General features: G+C 42.3%; 1 protein-coding gene across 14 annotated transcripts in view; it reads left to right on the top strand.

Moving 5' to 3' along the window:
• The window catches only part of LOC126284122 (afadin), a 995,168-nt gene that overhangs the window by 569,065 nt on the left and 407,947 nt on the right, over positions 1-18,156 (top strand). For 10 of the 14 annotated variants that reach the window (XM_049982822.1, XM_049982819.1, XM_049982827.1 and 7 more), the window contains 2 exons: positions 10,935-11,127; positions 17,914-18,023. In XM_049982822.1, coding sequence (XP_049838779.1) covers positions 10,935-11,127; positions 17,914-18,023 — 303 coding nt within the window. The remainder of the gene's footprint in view (positions 1-10,934; positions 11,128-17,913; positions 18,024-18,156) is intronic. The other 4 variants (XM_049982823.1, XM_049982820.1, XM_049982814.1 and 1 more) reach the window with 1 other exon arrangement.

Raw genomic sequence — 18,156 nt, 5'->3', positions numbered from 1 at the left:
GGACGCCCTCAATACCGTGGTTTCTGTCCTGGCAGAGCTGCGATGTGGCGTGCGCGGTGTACTGTGCTTCAAACGAGTGACGACTGAATATTTCGTCGTAATGAAGGCGCAGCTTGTTATCTCTAATGGAAAATCTTCGAAAGAAATAGAAGTAACTTGAGGATAGTGTGTAGTATGTTAATGGCCTGGCAAACAAGATTAACAGTGACCACAGACTTTTCACAGAGGATGTGATGAAATACTCTCTGAAATAGCAGCACAAATATTAACTTAGTCCTTGGTAAGATGTCAGAGTGGTGCAAAGACAGGCAACGTGCTTCAGATGTTCAAAAATGGAAAACTGTGCGCTTCACAAAACTCACTAATCTACGACGCAGAAGTTTGAAATTTGGTTCGAAGGTGGCTACAACCTTCTTCTGTAATGGTGCCAAAGCGTGGCGCCCTGTGACATCAACGCTTCAGGCAGCGAGGTGTCGACACTTGAGAAAAAGGCCAAATCTCAGAAGTTCATCTGGTGTATAGGTAGGTAAATGATGTCGTATTGGCTCCATATTTAACAACAGTGCTGAACATCATCACCGTGGACCTATCGCAAGATGGGAAGGTCGCCACCCAACCCCTCTTACCCACAAGCACACCTCCGCTCGGAATCGACACGAGAGGCTTCAGGGGATGGCATAAAGGGCGTCAGTAAAACACCCATTGGGACATTGATTCCAAAGCATTTAACGGTCGGAAACGACGGTTGTAGTGCGGTGAGCAACACGAAGACGTTCTTGACGATCTTTGATACTGCTGACCTCTCACTGGCGGTTCAGTTAATCTCTAAGGACATCATGGGCTAGCACCATGCCTGCCGGTGTGGCCGATCGGTTCTAGGCGCTACAGTCTGGAAACGAGCGACCGCTACGGTCGCAGGTTCAAATCCTGCCTCGGGCATGGATGTGTGTGATGTCCTTAGGTTAGTTAGGTTTAATTAGTTCTACGTTCTAGGCGACTGATGACCTCAGAAGTTAAATATCATAGTGCTCAGAGGCATTTGAACCATTTGCTAGCACCATCATTGAAATGATCCCGCTCAATTGGAGTACAGTGCGACTGCAATTTTTGCTCTGGTGAACAGGGTGTAAATGCTAGGGACCGTTCAATACCATTCGACGAAATCCGAAACGCCATCTGGAAGCAGCAAACGGTTTCTCAGTCCTCCTGTCTCACATCCTCCTCTGGCGGGATCACCGGTGGGTCAACACTGACTCGTGCGTGAATACAATGGCGAAGATTTCCTCTAACGGCCCCCAGTTCGGCAATACCCTCGGTGGTACCTGCTCGCATGTACTGAGAGTTTAAAAAGTGTGCCTTTACGGAGAAAACGTTCGAAGTAGTGCTAGGCGCTTGCAGTAAGGCAATTGGCATCGCAAGTGTGCCGATCGGGTAGTTGCATACCTAGGGCTACTTGGCAGCTTCTCTCTTAAAAGAACTTGTCTGGACGAATTACTGCATCGGAACTCCGCTGTAGACATGGACTACCTGTGTTGTCCTGGATCTTCTAACGCCGTGCGTATTTCGATGTGTGTCAGGACTGTTGACAGATGCCAAAAAATTAAGTTTCGGACTTCATAATTGTATTCGAAATGATAGTTAAAACTTCATGATGCCTCTCGTTTTTTTTTCGCGGTTTCCCTATACCCGGATGGGCTAATGCTGGGATGGTTCAAATGGCTCTAAGCACTATGGGACTTAACCACTGAGGTCATCAGTCCCCTAGACTTAGAAATTCTTAAACCTAAGGACCTCACACACATCCATGCCCGAGGCAGGATTCGAACCTGCGACCGGAGCAGCAGCGCAGTTCCGGACTGAAGCGCCTAGAACCGCTCGGCCACAGCATCCGGCTCTGCTGGGATGATTCCTTGGAAAGGATACGGCCAGTTTCCTGTCTTTTTCCCCGTTTAATTGGAGCTCGTGCACTGCCTGTAATGACTTCGTGGTCAACAGGACGACAAACTCTGGGAGCCCGTGCCTACCTATTTACGTCGTTCGTTGACAGCGATAGGCCGTAACGCATCACCTGCAGAGGGAAGAAAGAGTATGCCAGCCAAATACCTTCCAGCAGTTGCGAAAGCCTGTTGGAAATGCATTTTGGTGTTCCTATCATTCTTCAAACACTACCGAAGAGCCAGTAGCGCTGAAAATAATTAACGTGGGAAGTACGTGGGCACCGTACCAAAACTGACGGTTGTGACTCGCGTGTAAAATGCCTACCACCCAACGTGTATCTGTTACCGTCTATGCTCCGACGTGACTTTTATTGCGATCAGCTCGCCCCACGCTCCTCCGTCGACCGAGCGTCTGCTGGGCTGGGATCAAAGCTTTCGCGCCTCTGCCCTCCGTTCCCCGCGCAGGAACCTGTTGGCTGCAGTTTACTCCCCCCACCACCTCGGCCACCGTAATCACTTTCGCTCTTCGAAAATAGCGCTAGTGCGTGCGGCGGGCGGCCTACACAAGGCGCCCATTGACGCAGCACGTGTTTGTATACAACGCCTGGTCCGTATCGCGGGGCCCGCAGGAATTTCCCAGGCCGGCTGCAGCCGCGGCGCCTGGACAGTGTCGCCACCTCCAGACGCCGAGCCGTGCTTTGGCAGGTACAGCCGCCAGCCGGATCCTGGTTCTAGCCGAAACTGGCGCCCGGCCGCCGTCACACAAAGCAGTTAGAAGGCATTGCTGCACCACGTAGGTGACGTGCTACAGACGCGAAATTTAACCGACAGGAAGAACATGCTGCGATATGCAAATCATTAGCTTTTCAGAGCATTCACACAACGTTGCCGCCGGTGGCGACAACTACAGTGTGCTGACATGAGAAAAGTTTCCAATCAATTTCTCATACACAAACAGTAGTTGGCCGGCGTTTCCTGTTGAAACGTTGTTGTGATGCTTCGTGTAAGGAGAAATGCGTACCATCACGTTTCCGACCTCGATATAGGTTGGATTGTAGCCTATCGCGATTGCGGTTTATCGTATCGCGACATTGCTGCTCGCGTTGGTCGAGATCCAACGACTGTTAGCAGAATATGGAATCGGTGGGTTCAGGGGGGTAATACGGAACGCCGTGCTGGATTCCAACGGCCTGGCATCACTAGCAAGTCGAGATGACAGGCATCTTATCCACATGGCTGTAACGGATCGTGCTGCCACGTCTCGATCCCTGAGTCAGCAGATGAGGACGTTTGCAAGACAACAACCATATGCACGAACAGTTCGTCGACCTTTGCAGCAGCATGGACTATCAGCTCGGAGACCGTGGCTGCGGTTACCCTTGACGCTGCATCACGGACAGGAGCGCCTCCGATTGTGTACTCAACGACGAATCTGGGTGCACGAATGGCAAAACATCATTTTTTTTTGTATGAGTCCAGGTTCTGTTTACAGCATCATGATGGTCGCATCCGTGTTTGGCAACATCGCGGTGAACGCACATTGGAAGCGTGTATTCGTCATCGTCACACTGGCATACCACCTGGCGTGATGGTATGGGGTGCAATTGATTACACATATCGGTCACGTCTTGTTCGCATTGACGGCACTTCGAATAGTGGACGTTACATTTCAGATGTGTTAAGACCCGTCGCTCTACCCTTCATTCAATCCCAGCGAAACCCTACATTTCAACAGGACAATGCACGACGCATGTTGCAGGTTCTGTGCGGGCCGTTCTGGATACAGAAAATCTTAAACTGTGGTATCGTGTTGAAGCTAAATGGGCAGCTGTACCTGTACGCACAATCCAAGCTCTGTTTGATCAATGCCCGTGCGTATCGAGGTCATTATTAGGGCCAGAGGTGGCTGTTCTGGGTACTGCTTTCTCAGGATCTATGCACCCAAATTGCGTGAAAATGTAATCACATGTCAGTTCTAGTATAATGTATTTGTCCAATGAATACCCGTTTATGACGTTCATTTCTTCTTGGTGTAGCAGTTTTAATGGCCAGTAGTGTATTTATTCTCCCTCGAGCCAGGTTTCATACGATTTTGCCAGCCCAAGGTGCCTTTTTGAGAACACTGCTGATCCCACGCCACCGATTTTTAAGTAATCAGACTTCCATGTATAAAAGCTCATAACTCCCGGACTGTATATCGCATAGTGATATGAGTTTGCAAGTACATTCAGTGGTATCTGTGAATACTGTCTGAAAGGCGAAAACGTACTAAGCGATAAACTGATTTCGTAACATCATTTTGACTGTGGTGTGTGTGTGTGTGTGTGTGTGTGTGTGTGTGTGTGTGTCTCTGCCTGGGTGGGGGGGGGGGGGGGGGGTGTCAACAAGCAACAGTTTCTCGGAAAAGTTTGAAATTATGGGTGAAATTTGCCGGAAGTTAGTAAGTGTTCTCATTTTCAAATACTAGCTGAATATAGTCTAGTACTTTGCGCGCCGTGAGTTACGTTGACTCAACACAGATTTAAATTTTCTGACGTTAATGCTTGGTTGTGTTAAGCATTCAACATAAGGTAGTAGCTCTTAATGAGTAGATAATGGGAGCATTTTAAATTTTAACTTTCGCGCAATAGCTATATGAAATGTTGAAAATCAGGTCTTAGTTGTCCTCGGAAGACGTTAGAAAGGCAATCTGCAACTGGGATCGTGCCACAGGTTGGCCCGTCTTTCCTCTTCATTTGACATCGTCACAGTTGTTCCTGTAACCCCTGCGCTTTCGTCACAACTTTATGAAGTAAAGAAGGTGACCTTGTAATAGACTTGTAAGACCCCGTCGACGACAAGGTCATTACAGGAGCAACAGCTGCTCGCATTGAAATGGAATGAGGAACGTTTCCTTCTTCAAGTAATTACATCTGCATTTGCCCTAAATGATTTGGGGAACTACGAAAAATTAGCATTATTCTGTCACAATCAATCAAATATCTGGCACGCAGCACACTAAGACTTACGATTTTAAACAGTGATGCAGATAGTGGTTCAAGTGGCTCTGAGCACTGTGGGACTTAATATCGGAGGTCATCAGTCCCCTAGAACTTAGAACTACTTAAACCTAACTAGCCTAAGGACATCACACACATCCATGCCCGAGGCAGGATTCGAACCTGCGACCGTAACAGTCGCTCGGTTCCGGACTGAAGCGCCTAGAACCGCTCAGTCACCGCGGCCTGCAGATAAAGTGACAGACGACGGATCCAGATCGTTGGATTCCGATTCCCGGTCAGACAAAGGATTTTCATGTTGCTTCTTTAGTCTCTAACAGTGTTTCTTAGTGTGAAAATGGCACCATAGACATGCGCGTTAAACTGTAGGTCGCCCTCCAACCGCTAAGTAACTTCGAGGGTCGGAGGAAGTCAGTGGCATACCATCTCCAGTAGGAGCACGCGTGATAAACACAGTGGCGCTCAAACCAACCTGCGGATCTATGATAGCTAAGCAAGCAAATAACAACACAGTTTTCTATTCGTGTTCATAATTCGGTAGAATCTATATAAATATAACTAAATCCAAAGTGCCGTTTTTGGAAGATCATAAGGAAATGCAGCAAGACTTAACGAAAAATTTTCATTAGGCATAATTAATTGAAGGTCTTTTTAAATATCAGCAAAGAGAGAGAACTCGATAGTATCCGGTTACAAAATTAGTTCTGAACATCTTGAGCAGGTGCAGGTTACATCGTATTTAGGGATAATACTAAGACGTGATATGGAAAGGAACAAACACTTTGAATCCGTGTTCGGGAAGGCGAATGAAGAGTTGGATTTGTTGGAATGTGTGAGTAGCCTTCACTTTCTTTGTGTGTGTGTGTGTGTGTGTGTGTGTGTGTGTGTGTTATCGTGAATGCAAATCTGGGAATGTTGGACTAGCAATCTAAATGTGCTACTGAGCCTAAAGACACATCACTTACGTAAACTGACTGAAAAGAATCCTTTTTGTGTGAAAACAGATCTCATTCATAATCAGATAAATAAGCAAACCAATAATTTCAAGCTCAGTATACTTGTTCAGTGCGAACTGTTATAAAAAAAAGTAACTGTATGAAAAGTAGTAATGTCGATCTGCATACGAACGTAACACAACACAATTTCTGCGCTGGCATATGGCCCCTACAAAGTAAAGAAACTGACAGAACCTACATTATGCAAAGGAACGAAACAATCACGTATCATGAATTCACCTGCAAAGTGAAGTACTGACAGAAACAGCGACACATTAAGACTCCGCTAAAATAACAAAAAAAAAAAAAAAAACAAATACTGCTAAACTCTAAACTCTAACGACAGTTGATCCAGGGAAATTGGGTTTACAGTCTTGACACAGAATACCAATGAAACATGACTGAAGTTTAAGTTTTAACTATTAAAAACTCGGCTTTGACGAGGGTGAAGTCGACGCACAATACATCTGTGAGTATAACGCAAGTGAAATAGAGAGCGTACCTCAATATAGTGCCGTCCTCCTTGCGGTCTACAGTGACCAGTAGAGTACGTATCTTGTATAGTTTCAGCAGCGCCAGTATCCCATCGACCAGCTACCCTTGGTAAAAAATATAAAAGTTACTGACAATACTCAGCCTCTCATGAAGTGCCTGCAGTGGATAAAGAATTGCTTACTGAGTTAATGAAAAACTGAAACATCATAAAGCAATTGGTGGCAGGTTACATACGGAACATCAGCTTTTCTGAACACAGTCGCAGTTGTCTTGTCGGAATATACAACATTAAAGAAAGTCCGTGTGCGCAGATGGGGCCCGCGCCACAGAATTATCATGGAAAACGTCGGGGCTAAATCGTACGAAGTGTTGCTTATTAATGTCTAATTATCAGTCACATTAATACAGTGGTTACACAGAGTACTAAAATGGTTACGTTTTAGATAATCACAATTTGGAATGTCGCTGGCATCTGTATTGCCCAACAGGTCACCTACGTAATCTTTTTGCGCAGATTTTCCCCGTTTTCCTTTCGACGCTGTCGCATTCGCTCGGCACTTGACTTTTTAGGCCTTATGTATTCTTTGTGACGCATGATTTCATCTGACTTGCGTATTCTATCATTCCGAGCATATTTCCAAGCTTTTTGCGACGACATCTTTCATTATTTTATAGTTCTCAGTTTAACATCGACTTTCACCATTATTCCGGAGAGTGTTTTTACTGTCTCGGATTCTAGTAGTGCTCTTCACAATGAAACCCGAAATAATAGCCTGGGTAAACACTTTGCCCAACTGTCTCGGATTCTAGTAGTGCTCTTCACAATGAAACCCGAAATAATAGCCTGGGTAAACACTTTGCCCTGCTACACTAATATATAAATGTACACAAACCTAATTATTAACAGTTCACTAGTACGAAGACGTGACAGGCAGATCAAATACTGCGCGACAAACAGGTACAGAGCGCAACCATTGTTTACGCATTACTGGCCTCGTAGTTATTAGCGATTGAAATCTGAGGGTATTTTATCAAACAAGAATAGACGAACAAATACACGTTTTCACGTCAGAAAGTGAATGCAGGTTTGTGGTAAGCGACCTTAATCGTAATATTGGTCGTGCTGGCTCGAAACCGACGCGCCTCTCCCCGCCGTGGGCAGAAAGTGTTCCCGCAGCGGGGCTTTTTGCCCCTGACTGGGCTGCCCCACTTGACAGTCGGCATGGCCGCGTGCCCTGGTTCCTCTCAGCCGTCACCCTCTTAGCGTCTCAGCCTTCTCCCTCACACCCTCGCCAAGTCTACAGGTCCCCACTCTTCTGTATGCGCCGGCACAACTCCCCCTCGTATTGCTGCAGTTGCACACGTCAGTCTCTCCTACTGCGCACACCGCCATATCGCTGACGTATCTGCCCCCGCACGCAACGACCACCTCGAATAAAACGAACTTCTTTATTATACTTCTCCCACGGAAATAAAACACGACATGTGTCAATGAAGACTATTCCTATCTTTTGGTTCTAAACACTAGTCGTAAAGATCAAAAGGGAAAACCAAAAAGAACTGTAAGTAAGATCCCTAACAAGGCACGAGTAACAGGAGGAGAAATTTCAACAAAATTTTGAGCTCTTTTAATGTCTGCCTTAACTCTCTTTTGTAGCCGATAACCCTAATTACCATTAGTATACTGAAAAGAGTGATAATCTAATAATTCTTAATAGTTATATCTTTGACAAAGTGTGTACGAGATTCTGAACTACAGCAGCGTTTTAGGTAGAAATTAGATAGGATAGTTTCGTAGACCTATAATAGGGAGGTAAGCTAGTCGAAGACGCGATACACGTAAGAAAGGTTAGCGTGTACTTGCGTGTATATAGTAGAAAATCAAATGTATGCAGTTTCGCATATCATAAATCATTATTAAAGCCTGCTTTATACATCGGGAGTAATTAACCTGGCTCGCTCTTAATGTTTTTGACACAGATACCACCCGTTGTTGAAAATAATAATAATAATAATAATTGTTGTTGTTGGTACGAAAGAACGACGTAAATCGGAACTCTGTGACAAGTAAATGAAATTTCATACTTATTATGTGAGTCACACATTGACTCGTCTGGTTAGCCTAGCGCGTTAAAGCGCCTCACCCGCGATACGAGGATGCTGGCCTGTCGCCTATCCGATCTGCGTCGATTAACGACAAGGGCAAGCTGGCCAGTCGTGGATGTAGTTTTTTGGCAGTTTTCCACAACCAGCTAGATAAATACGGCGCTGGCACCCACGTCCGGGTTCAGATACACGCTACGCAAAATTCACAAAACGTTTTCAGATTTGCTCTAGCCGCAGTCAGATTGGTACGCAGATTACGAACAGGGCTAGTGGTGGCGCCAGGAAGGCCAGCCAGATAGGGTGTTTCTTGACTTCCGCAAGGCGTTCGATACAGTTCCCCACAGTCGTTTAATGAATAAAGTAAGAGCGTATGGACTATCAGACCAATTGTGTGATTGGATTGAAGAGTTCCTAGGTAACAGAACGCAGCATGTCATTCTCAATGGAGAGAAGTCTTATGAAGAGTGATTTCAGGTGTGCCGCAGGGGGGTGTCATAGGACCGTTGCTATTCACAATATACATAAATGACCTTGTGGATAACATCGGAAGTTCACTGAGAATTTTTGCGGATGATGCTGTGGTATATCGAGAGGTTGTAACAATGGAAAATGGTACTGAAATACAGGAGGATCTGCAGCGAATTGACGCATGGTGCAGGGAATGGCAATTGAATCTCAATGTAGACAAGCGTAATGTGCTGCGAATACATAGAAAGATAGATCCCTTATCATTTAGCTACAAAATAGCAGGCCAGCAACTGGAAGCAGTTAATTCCATAAATTATCTGGGAGTAGGCATTAGGAGCGATTTAAAATCCAATGATCATACAAAGTTGATTGTCGGTAAATCAGATGCCAGACTGATATTCATTGGAAGAATCCTAAGGAAATGTAATCCGAAAACGAAGGAAGTAGGTTACAGTACGCTTGTTCGCCCACTGCTTAAATACTGCTCAGCAGTGTCGGATCCGTACCAGATAGGGTTGATAGAAGAGAGAGAGCAGATCAAACGGAGGGCAGCATAGATAAACTCCAGTGGAAGACTCTGCAGGAGAAACGCTCAGTAGCTCGGTACGGGCTTTTGTTGAAGTTTAGAGAACATACCTTCACCAAGGAGTTGATCAGTATATTGCTCCCTCCTACATATATCTCGCGAAGAGACCATGAGGATAAAATCAGAGAGGATAGAGCCCACACAGAGGCATACTGACAATCTTACTTTCCACGAACAATACGAGACTGGAATAGAAGGGAGAACCGATAGAGGTTCTCAAGGTACCCTCCGTCACACACCGTCACGTCGCTTGCGGAGTATGGATGTAGATGTAGATGGGCTTCCATCCAAAGGCTACCACTAACATTGCCTCATACAATATGACAATGATGGCCCCATGGGAAAAATGGCAAAAGGAAGAAGAAGAAAGATATAAAAGGCACACATGCGTTGTATGACTTTTCATTAATACATGGTTTTCTTTAAGAGAAAAATTTTGTTGGTACGTGTAAAGCTGTTGACAGACAGAGGACATTAAGGAAATGTTGGCACTAACTTTACTGTGTTTGGTAAGTTGTGTTGTTTATGAAGAAAGTCATAATTACTAAGCAGCACATATCCCTGTAATGAAGGAGCTTTCATGTCTATTGTTTGTGGCAGTCACCTGTTGATTGATTCACAAGCATATTGCTCACTGGTTACAAATCATTCTTCTCCCTGATATCTTCCCAACAAGTTGATAGCACTTTGAAGGGTTTCCTAAGCCTAACTGCTCTCTTTTTCAGCAACATACATTCAGTCTTTTATTCATGATTTGTAGGTCGCATAACAAAGGCAAACCCTTGGGAGTATTTAATGAGTCTAGCCTTCATTTGTATCTATATGCCTTCCTACAACATGTTTGGCAGTCTTTGTGTTATCCATAACAAATCAAAATTTGTTGACAAACATTTACAGATGCATAGGAGAGAAAAGCATAGTAAAACATGACTGCAAAACTCAAAATCTCACATAAATATTGTCAACAGAAATCCTAATTTAATACATACTTTTAAGTGATCGTACTTCATTATCAGTTATTGAGAATGTTGTATTAATTGTGCAAACGTTAACCCAAACATAACCATCATCCTCTCTTTGCTAGTGGAGGACTGTTTTCACAAACATATATAGCTGTTGCATCTATAGAATGTGTCACTAAGATTGCTTACTGCTTTGTTCTTCCTTTTGCAAATACTCTCTTAATCCTGCTGTGGCAGTTGTTTCCACCTGTACAAAATAACAAATCAACCATTCTTAAAGACAAACATTAAGTGTCTAGGCAATGGCAAACTCTCATAAAACAAGAAGCTTTCCTTTTGATTGGTCCATGGTGTATGGGGCTGAGACACTTGACCTTGTGTTTCAGGACCTGGAGTTCCACGGGGTGATGCGGTTCTACTTCCAGGATTCTGGGCAGAAGGTAGCCACAAAGTGCATCCGTGTCGCATCCGATGCCACCACGCAGGCCGTCATCGAGACCCTGGTCGAGAAGTTCCGGCCAGATATGCGCATGCTCTCTGTTCCTGAGTATGCGCTTTATGAGATCCATGAGAATGGAGGTTAGTTAACACCATATGCAAGCTACCTGCTAACAGTAGTAGCTTATCAAATGGAAGTATGACCATCACAATGCCAAGTGAATTCTTTCACTAAAGCCAGACTAATTACAAGATTTGATATCTCTCATTACGTTCCAAACTTACATAACCTTATTGTACAGTGACCATTGGAGCAACTTATATGTGTTACACCTACAGCGCATGTACTTTGACCCAGTTCGAGTGGCAGTTGGTGCTACTCTTTCTAGAAACCTGTGAAATATGTACCTGTTGCATACAGCAACTACGTACATTATGAAAGTTCCATTTAAGTAACCCATGTTGACCTGATGGAACAAATGCCATGCTCATTATTTATTACAAATATGATGGATCATGTTTAGAATGTGTGATGCCCATGTGCAGTAATTTATTTTATGTCCCGCTCCTAAACTTCATCATTGCTATTCGTTTCCAGACTACTGACAATAAAGCTGTGTAAGCATTAACTTCAGTTTGAAGCTTTATTGAAGTATTTAAACAACATACAACCCAAAACACATATTCGTGTTAAATAGTCAAAAACAATAAAGAAAATCACTACAGTTAGATACCCAGTTACTTCGCATAACATGAAAGGTAGTCACTCCAGAATACAAGATGTCATTTGGTTGACCTTCTCCGAAATTTAATGAACTCGGAGGAATGACTTCCTTCTCACTTTCATATTTGCAAATCCATTTATCACTTCCTCAAAATCCTGATTGACTGTCATGCCTGGTTCTATGGCTATTGCTCCTAGATTGACCAGTCTTGATTTTCTGCTGTCCCTAGGTACTTCAAGGTACATTTTAAAGCAGAAAAGAACCTAACAGCAGAACAGTTTGTTGCTAGAATACAGTTTTAAATCTTGAGTGCTGTGTACACTATTGGGCAGACATTGCCAACTTTTTTTAAACTAATTCTCTACAGAGAAATGGAAGGAAAGACAGCTTTTCACTGCCTCCTTTCTTCACAGACAACAGATATGTTTCAAAATGTACATATTCTTCATCAAATCATCAAAGTTCTTACCCATATCAGAATTATACATGGTTGTAAGTTTTAAAATTTAAACAGCTTCTAGTTCAATAATATTTGAAAGAAATATTCTCTGTAACTCTACCTCTATAGTTTGAAAATGTCGTATTGAAAGATTATACATTTGTCTTCAGATCTCAACGTAGTTCAATTCTGTGGCTTCTTCTGGCCCTTTTTTGGTTCTTCTTCTGAGTGACATGTTTCATCAAAGAATCTCTTGCATTTAACTGGATGTTTCCTTTTTTGAGTCTTAGTAGTTGAAGGAGGTGGAATTGATTTCATGTATATATATTCTGGCATCTACTGTGACTGACAAATATTTGGTAGAAATAACTTCATTACCTATTTTTGGGTCTCTGTCCTCATGTTGTTGTTGTTGTTGTCTTCAGTCCTGAGACTGGTTTGATGCAGCTCTCCATGCTACTCTATCCTGTGCAAGCTTCTTCATCTCCCAGTACCTACTGCAACCTACATCCTTCTGAATCTGCTTAGTGTACTCATCTCTCGGTCTCCCTCTACGATTTTTACCCTCCACGCTGCCCTCCAATGCTAAATTTGTGATCCCTTGATGCCTCAAAACATGTCCTACCAACCGATCCCTTCTTCTAGTCAAGTTGTGCCACAAACTTCTCTTCTCCCCAATCCTATTCAATACCTCCTCATTAGTTACGTGATCTATCCACCTTATCTTCAGTATTCTTCTGTAGCACCACATTTCGAAAGCTTCTATTCTCTTCTTGTCCAAACTAGTTATCGTCCATGTTTCACTTCCATACATGGCTACACTCCAAACAAATACTTTCAGAAACGACTTCCTGATACATAAATCTATATTCGATGTTAACAAATTTCTCTTCTTCAGAAACGCTTTCCTTGCCATTGCCAGTCTACATTTTATATCCTCTCTACTTCGACCATCATCAGTTATTTTACTTCCTAAATAGCAAAACTCCTTTACTACTTTAAGTGTCTCATTTCCTAATCTAATTCCCTCAGCATCACCCGATTTAATTTGACTACATTCCATTATCCTCGTTTTGCTTTTGTTAATGTTCATCTTATATCCTCCTTTCAAGACACTGTCCATTCCGTTCAACTGCTCTTCCAAGTCCTTTGCCGTCTCTGACAGAATTACAATGTCATCGGCGAACCTCAAAGTTTTTACTTCGTCTCCATGAATTTTAATACCTACTCCAAATTTTTCTTTTGTTTCCTTTACTGCTTGCTCAATATACAGATTGAATAACATCGGGGAGAGGCTACAACCCTGTCTCACTCCTTTCCCAACCACTGCTTCCCTTTCATGCCCATCGACTCTTATTACTGCCATCTGGTTTCTGTACAAATTATAAATAGCCTTTCGCTCCCTGTATTTTACCCCTGCCACCTTTAGAATTTGAAAAAGAGTATTCCAGTCAACATTGTCAAAAGCTTTCTCTAAGTCTACAAATGCTAGAAACGTAGGTTTGCCTTTTCTTAATCTTTCTTCTAAGATAAGTCGTAAGGTCAGTATTGCCTCACGTGTTCCAACATTTCGACGGAATCCAAACTGATCCTCCCCGAGGTCTGCATCTACCAGTTTTTCCATTCGTCTGTAAAGAATTCGCGTTAGTATTTTGCAGCCGTGGCTTATTAAACTGATAGTTCGGTAATTTTCACATCTGTCAGCACCTGCTTTCTTTGGGATTGGAATTATTATATTCTTCTTGAAGTCTGAGGGTATTTCGCCTGTCTCATACATCTTGCTCACCAGCTGGTAGAGTTTTGTCATGACTGGCTCTCCCAAGGCCGTCAGTAGTTCTAATGGAATGTTGTCTACTCCGGGGGCCTTGTTTCGACTCAGGTCTTTCAGTGCTCTGTCAAACTCTTCACGCAGTATCGTATCTCCCATTTCGTCTTCATCTACATCCTCTTCTATTTCCATAATATTGTCCTCAAGTACATCGCCCTTGTATAAACCTTCTATATACTCCTTCCACCTTTCTGCCTTCGCTTCTTTGCTTAGAACTGGGCTGCCATCTGAGCTCTTGATATTCATACACGTGGTTCTCTTCTCTCCAAAGGTCTCTTTAATTTTCCTGTAGGCAGTATCTATCTTACCCCTAGTGAGATAAGCTTCTACATCCTTACATTTGTCCTCTAGCCATCCCTGTTTAGCCATTTTGCACTTCCTGTCGATCTCATTTTTGAGACGTTTGTATTCCTTTTTGCCTGCTTCATTTACTGCATTTTTATATTTTCTCCTTTCATCAATTAAATTCAATATTTCTTCTGTTACCCAAGGATTTCTAGCAGCCCTCGTCTTTGTACCTACTTTATCCTCTGCTGCCTTCACTACTACATCCCTCAGAGCTACCCATTCTTCTTCTACTGTATTTCTTTCCCCTATTCCTGTCAATTGTTCCCTTATGCTCTCTCTGAAACTCTGTACAACCTCTGGTTCTTTCAGTTTATCCAGGTCCCATCTCCTTAATTTCCCACATTTTTGCAGTTTCTTCAGTTTTAATCTACAGGTCATAACCAATAGATTGTGGTCAGAGTCCACATCTGCCCCTGGAAATGTCTTACAACTTAAAACCTGGTTCCTAAATCTCTGTCTTACCATTATCTAATCTATCTGATACCTTTTAGTATCTCCAGGGTTCTTCCACGTATACAACCTTCTTTCATGATTCTTAAACCAAGTGTTAGCTATGATTAAGCTGTGCTCTGTGCAAAATTCTACTAGGCGGCTTCCTCTTTCATTTCTTAGCCCCAATCCATATTCACCTACTATGTTTCCTTCTCTCCCTTTTCCTACACTCGAATTCCAGTCACCCATTACTATTAAATTTTCGTCTCCCTTCACTATCTGAATAATTTCTTTTATTTCATCGTACATTTCTTCAATTTCTTCATCATCTGAAGAGCTAGTTGGCATATAAACTTGTACTACTGTAGTAGGTGTGGGCTTCGTATCTATCTTGGCCACAATAATGCGTTCACTATGCTGTTTGTAGTAGCTTACCCGCATTCCTATTTTCCTATTCATTATTAAACCTACTCCTGCATTACCCCTATTTGATTTTGTGTTTATAACCCTGTAGTCACCTGACCAGAAGTCTTGTTCCTCCTGCCACCGAACTTCACTAATTCCCACTATATCTAACTTTAACCTATCCATTTCCCTTTTTAAATTTTCTAACCTACCTGCCCGATTAAGGGATCTGACATTCCACGCTCCGATCCGTAGAACGCCAGTTTTCTTTCTCCTGATAACGACATCCTCCTGAGTAGTCCCCGCCCGGAGATCCGAATGGGGGACTATTTTACCTCCGGAATATTTTACCCAAGAGGATGCCATCATCATTTAATCATACAGTAAAGCTGCATGTCCTCGGGAAAAATTACGGCTGTAGTTTCCCCTTGCTTTCAGCCGTTCGCAGTACCAGCACAGCAAGGCCGTTTTGGTTAATGTTGCAAGGCCAGATCAGTCAATCATCCAGACTGTTGCCCCTGCAACTACTGAAAAGGCTGCTGCCCCTCTTCAGGAACCACACGTTTGTCTGGCCTCTCAACAGATACCCCTCCGTTGTGGTTGCACCTACGGTACGGCCATCTGTATCGCTGAGGCACGCAAGCCTCCCCACCAACGGCAAGGTCCATGGTTCATGGGGGACTGTCCTCATAAGATGTATTAAATCTTCATACGTTGCTGAGAGCAAGGATGAAGTAACTTCTTTTCCAGGATTAACAAACCTCGCTATATTGTCAGCCAAAAAAAACAATAATACTTAGGATTTAATTACAGACACACCATGAAATTGCCATTTTTCACAGAGTCAAACACTTCTTTGTCGCCATGAAATGCAAGACCTGTAGAGGCTAGCGCCTTAACTACAGAAACAACTCCTTTTAGCACATTCTGCCAATATGTAATTTCATGTTCATGCTGGGGGCGAGCAACTTCTTGTCAATTATATACCTAATGTTTTCCTCTGTTTTTTTCTGTCCTGAGAAGCAGGCTCTGTGAAAGTTCAAATTTTCGTGTTCAGCTATTCGTATTCCATCATAGCTCCAATCACTGAAACCAGATGTTGTAAATTGAGATGCACCACTTAGTACTTTACAGTGTTCATACAGAGAACAATGATCCTTGGCTAGGATAATATTCAATATATTTACTACTGATAATTTCCCAATTCACCAAAACTCTGTGAAACTGTTTTTGCTCAGAAATCACTGCGATCTGTTAGCATATCGCTGTGAAGACCTAGAAAAACCAATATTTCTGTTTTGATTAATATCATTTTTTTAAATGAATACTCCAGTGTCTGGTCAGTGTTTTCTCAATAAAATGTGTTGTTATCGGGAACAGGAAAATCATCTGTGTTAGGGCATGTAGATTCTTGACATCCTTCTGGAACTCTGAAAGTTACAACTTCCACATTCTGTTTACCATTTAGAAATGTAATTTAACTATACTTCCAGAGCTCGCTATTCATTGTTACTGTTTTTAACTGCAACTTCACCGGAGTGATCAGAGCTATGCATTTCACTTTTACTTTTATTACTAATATATGATTCCAGGGGTGATATTTTCTGTAAGAGTTTACCCTTTCCCTGTCTATTTTCTTCAGTTTTCTTTCAATATACAGCACCACATAACATAGATCTTCCATCCATACAACTACTGTGAACTAGGAATAAATAAATAAGTAAATAAATAAATCTTTGATGTAGAGTGTTGAAACCCGAACGTGTTATCTTTATATAAAAAATGACAGAAACAACTTCACTATGACCAGTTAGTACTTCAATTACATACCTTAGTTTTAAGTTGACAACCACGTGGAGCAATGTTGTGTTGTGTATGATGCCAACATAATCATGAATGGATGAAGAATTGAACAACACGCCACACGAGAGCTCGTTAGCTATGTGATTACATCGAGAGCTACTTAATAGTGTAATCTATGAGATCAATGTGCTCTTAAATGGAAGGTATTATAAAGGATTAATAATAAAATACAAAGTTAGTAAGATATAGACAAATTTGTCAATACCTTGCCCTCGAATGGTTGAATGCGTAAGCTAATACAACACACATTAAAATTATAGTTAAAAAGTAATTATTCGATGACAGCATTTTTCCGTCCCCGAAATTTTGGAACCCTGTGCAGTTGCACATGCCTAAAAATGGCTTTGTTGAATGTGGCTGACTGAGAATGAACATGTTTCGAGTATAGATTTATATTTGCTTCTCATGGTCATCAATTTTCTGTTAATTGTGCTACAGTATTCAGTATCATCATTGGTGTATTGTTGAATTTGTTTGTCCTGCTGACTTTATCCTCTTTGGGAGGATGAGAAACAAGGAAAGGAAACATGTTCATCTTAATGTAGATAGGTGTTGTGTGTAATTGTTGAGTAGTTACTATGACTAATCCTCTCCTCATTCCAGAGAAGGAAGTCATGGTTCCAGAGGAGGAGATTCAGTCAACTTTGACTGTGTGTTACTCTGTTTTATACAAAATGCACTTCATATTGGTTTCTTTGGCCACCTATGGCATTATATTGTGTTACTACAAAGAATTAATTCGTTTTCCTTTATTTAACTTCTATAAAATTATGGAAATGAATTGCATTTATGAAAAAGGATGAATAAAATCATGTACATAACTCACTGAAGGAATAAATTCATTAGATCTTAAACTGTTTATTGCGATAATGTGATTTTTGTTACAGAAGAGAGGAGGTTGGGAATGGATGAGAAACCTCTGTTGGTACAACTCAACTGGCACATCGATGACAGAGAAGGCCGATTCCTCCTCAGAAGAATTGATGACAAAACAAATGTAAGGCGTCCATTTCCAAAATCACTGTCATTTGTACACTCAGAAAATATGTTTTATAAGTAATCCATACTACTACTTGCATAAGATACACATCATTAAATGTAAATTTGAAGCACAGATATGGAAAAACTGC

This window comes from Schistocerca gregaria, chromosome 8, assembly GCF_023897955.1.
Source record: "Schistocerca gregaria isolate iqSchGreg1 chromosome 8, iqSchGreg1.2, whole genome shotgun sequence".
In the NCBI taxonomy this organism is placed as follows: Eukaryota; Metazoa; Arthropoda; class Insecta; order Orthoptera; family Acrididae; genus Schistocerca; species Schistocerca gregaria.
Note: the sequence above shows the minus strand (reverse complement) of the source record. Positions and strands in the feature narration are given on the sequence as shown.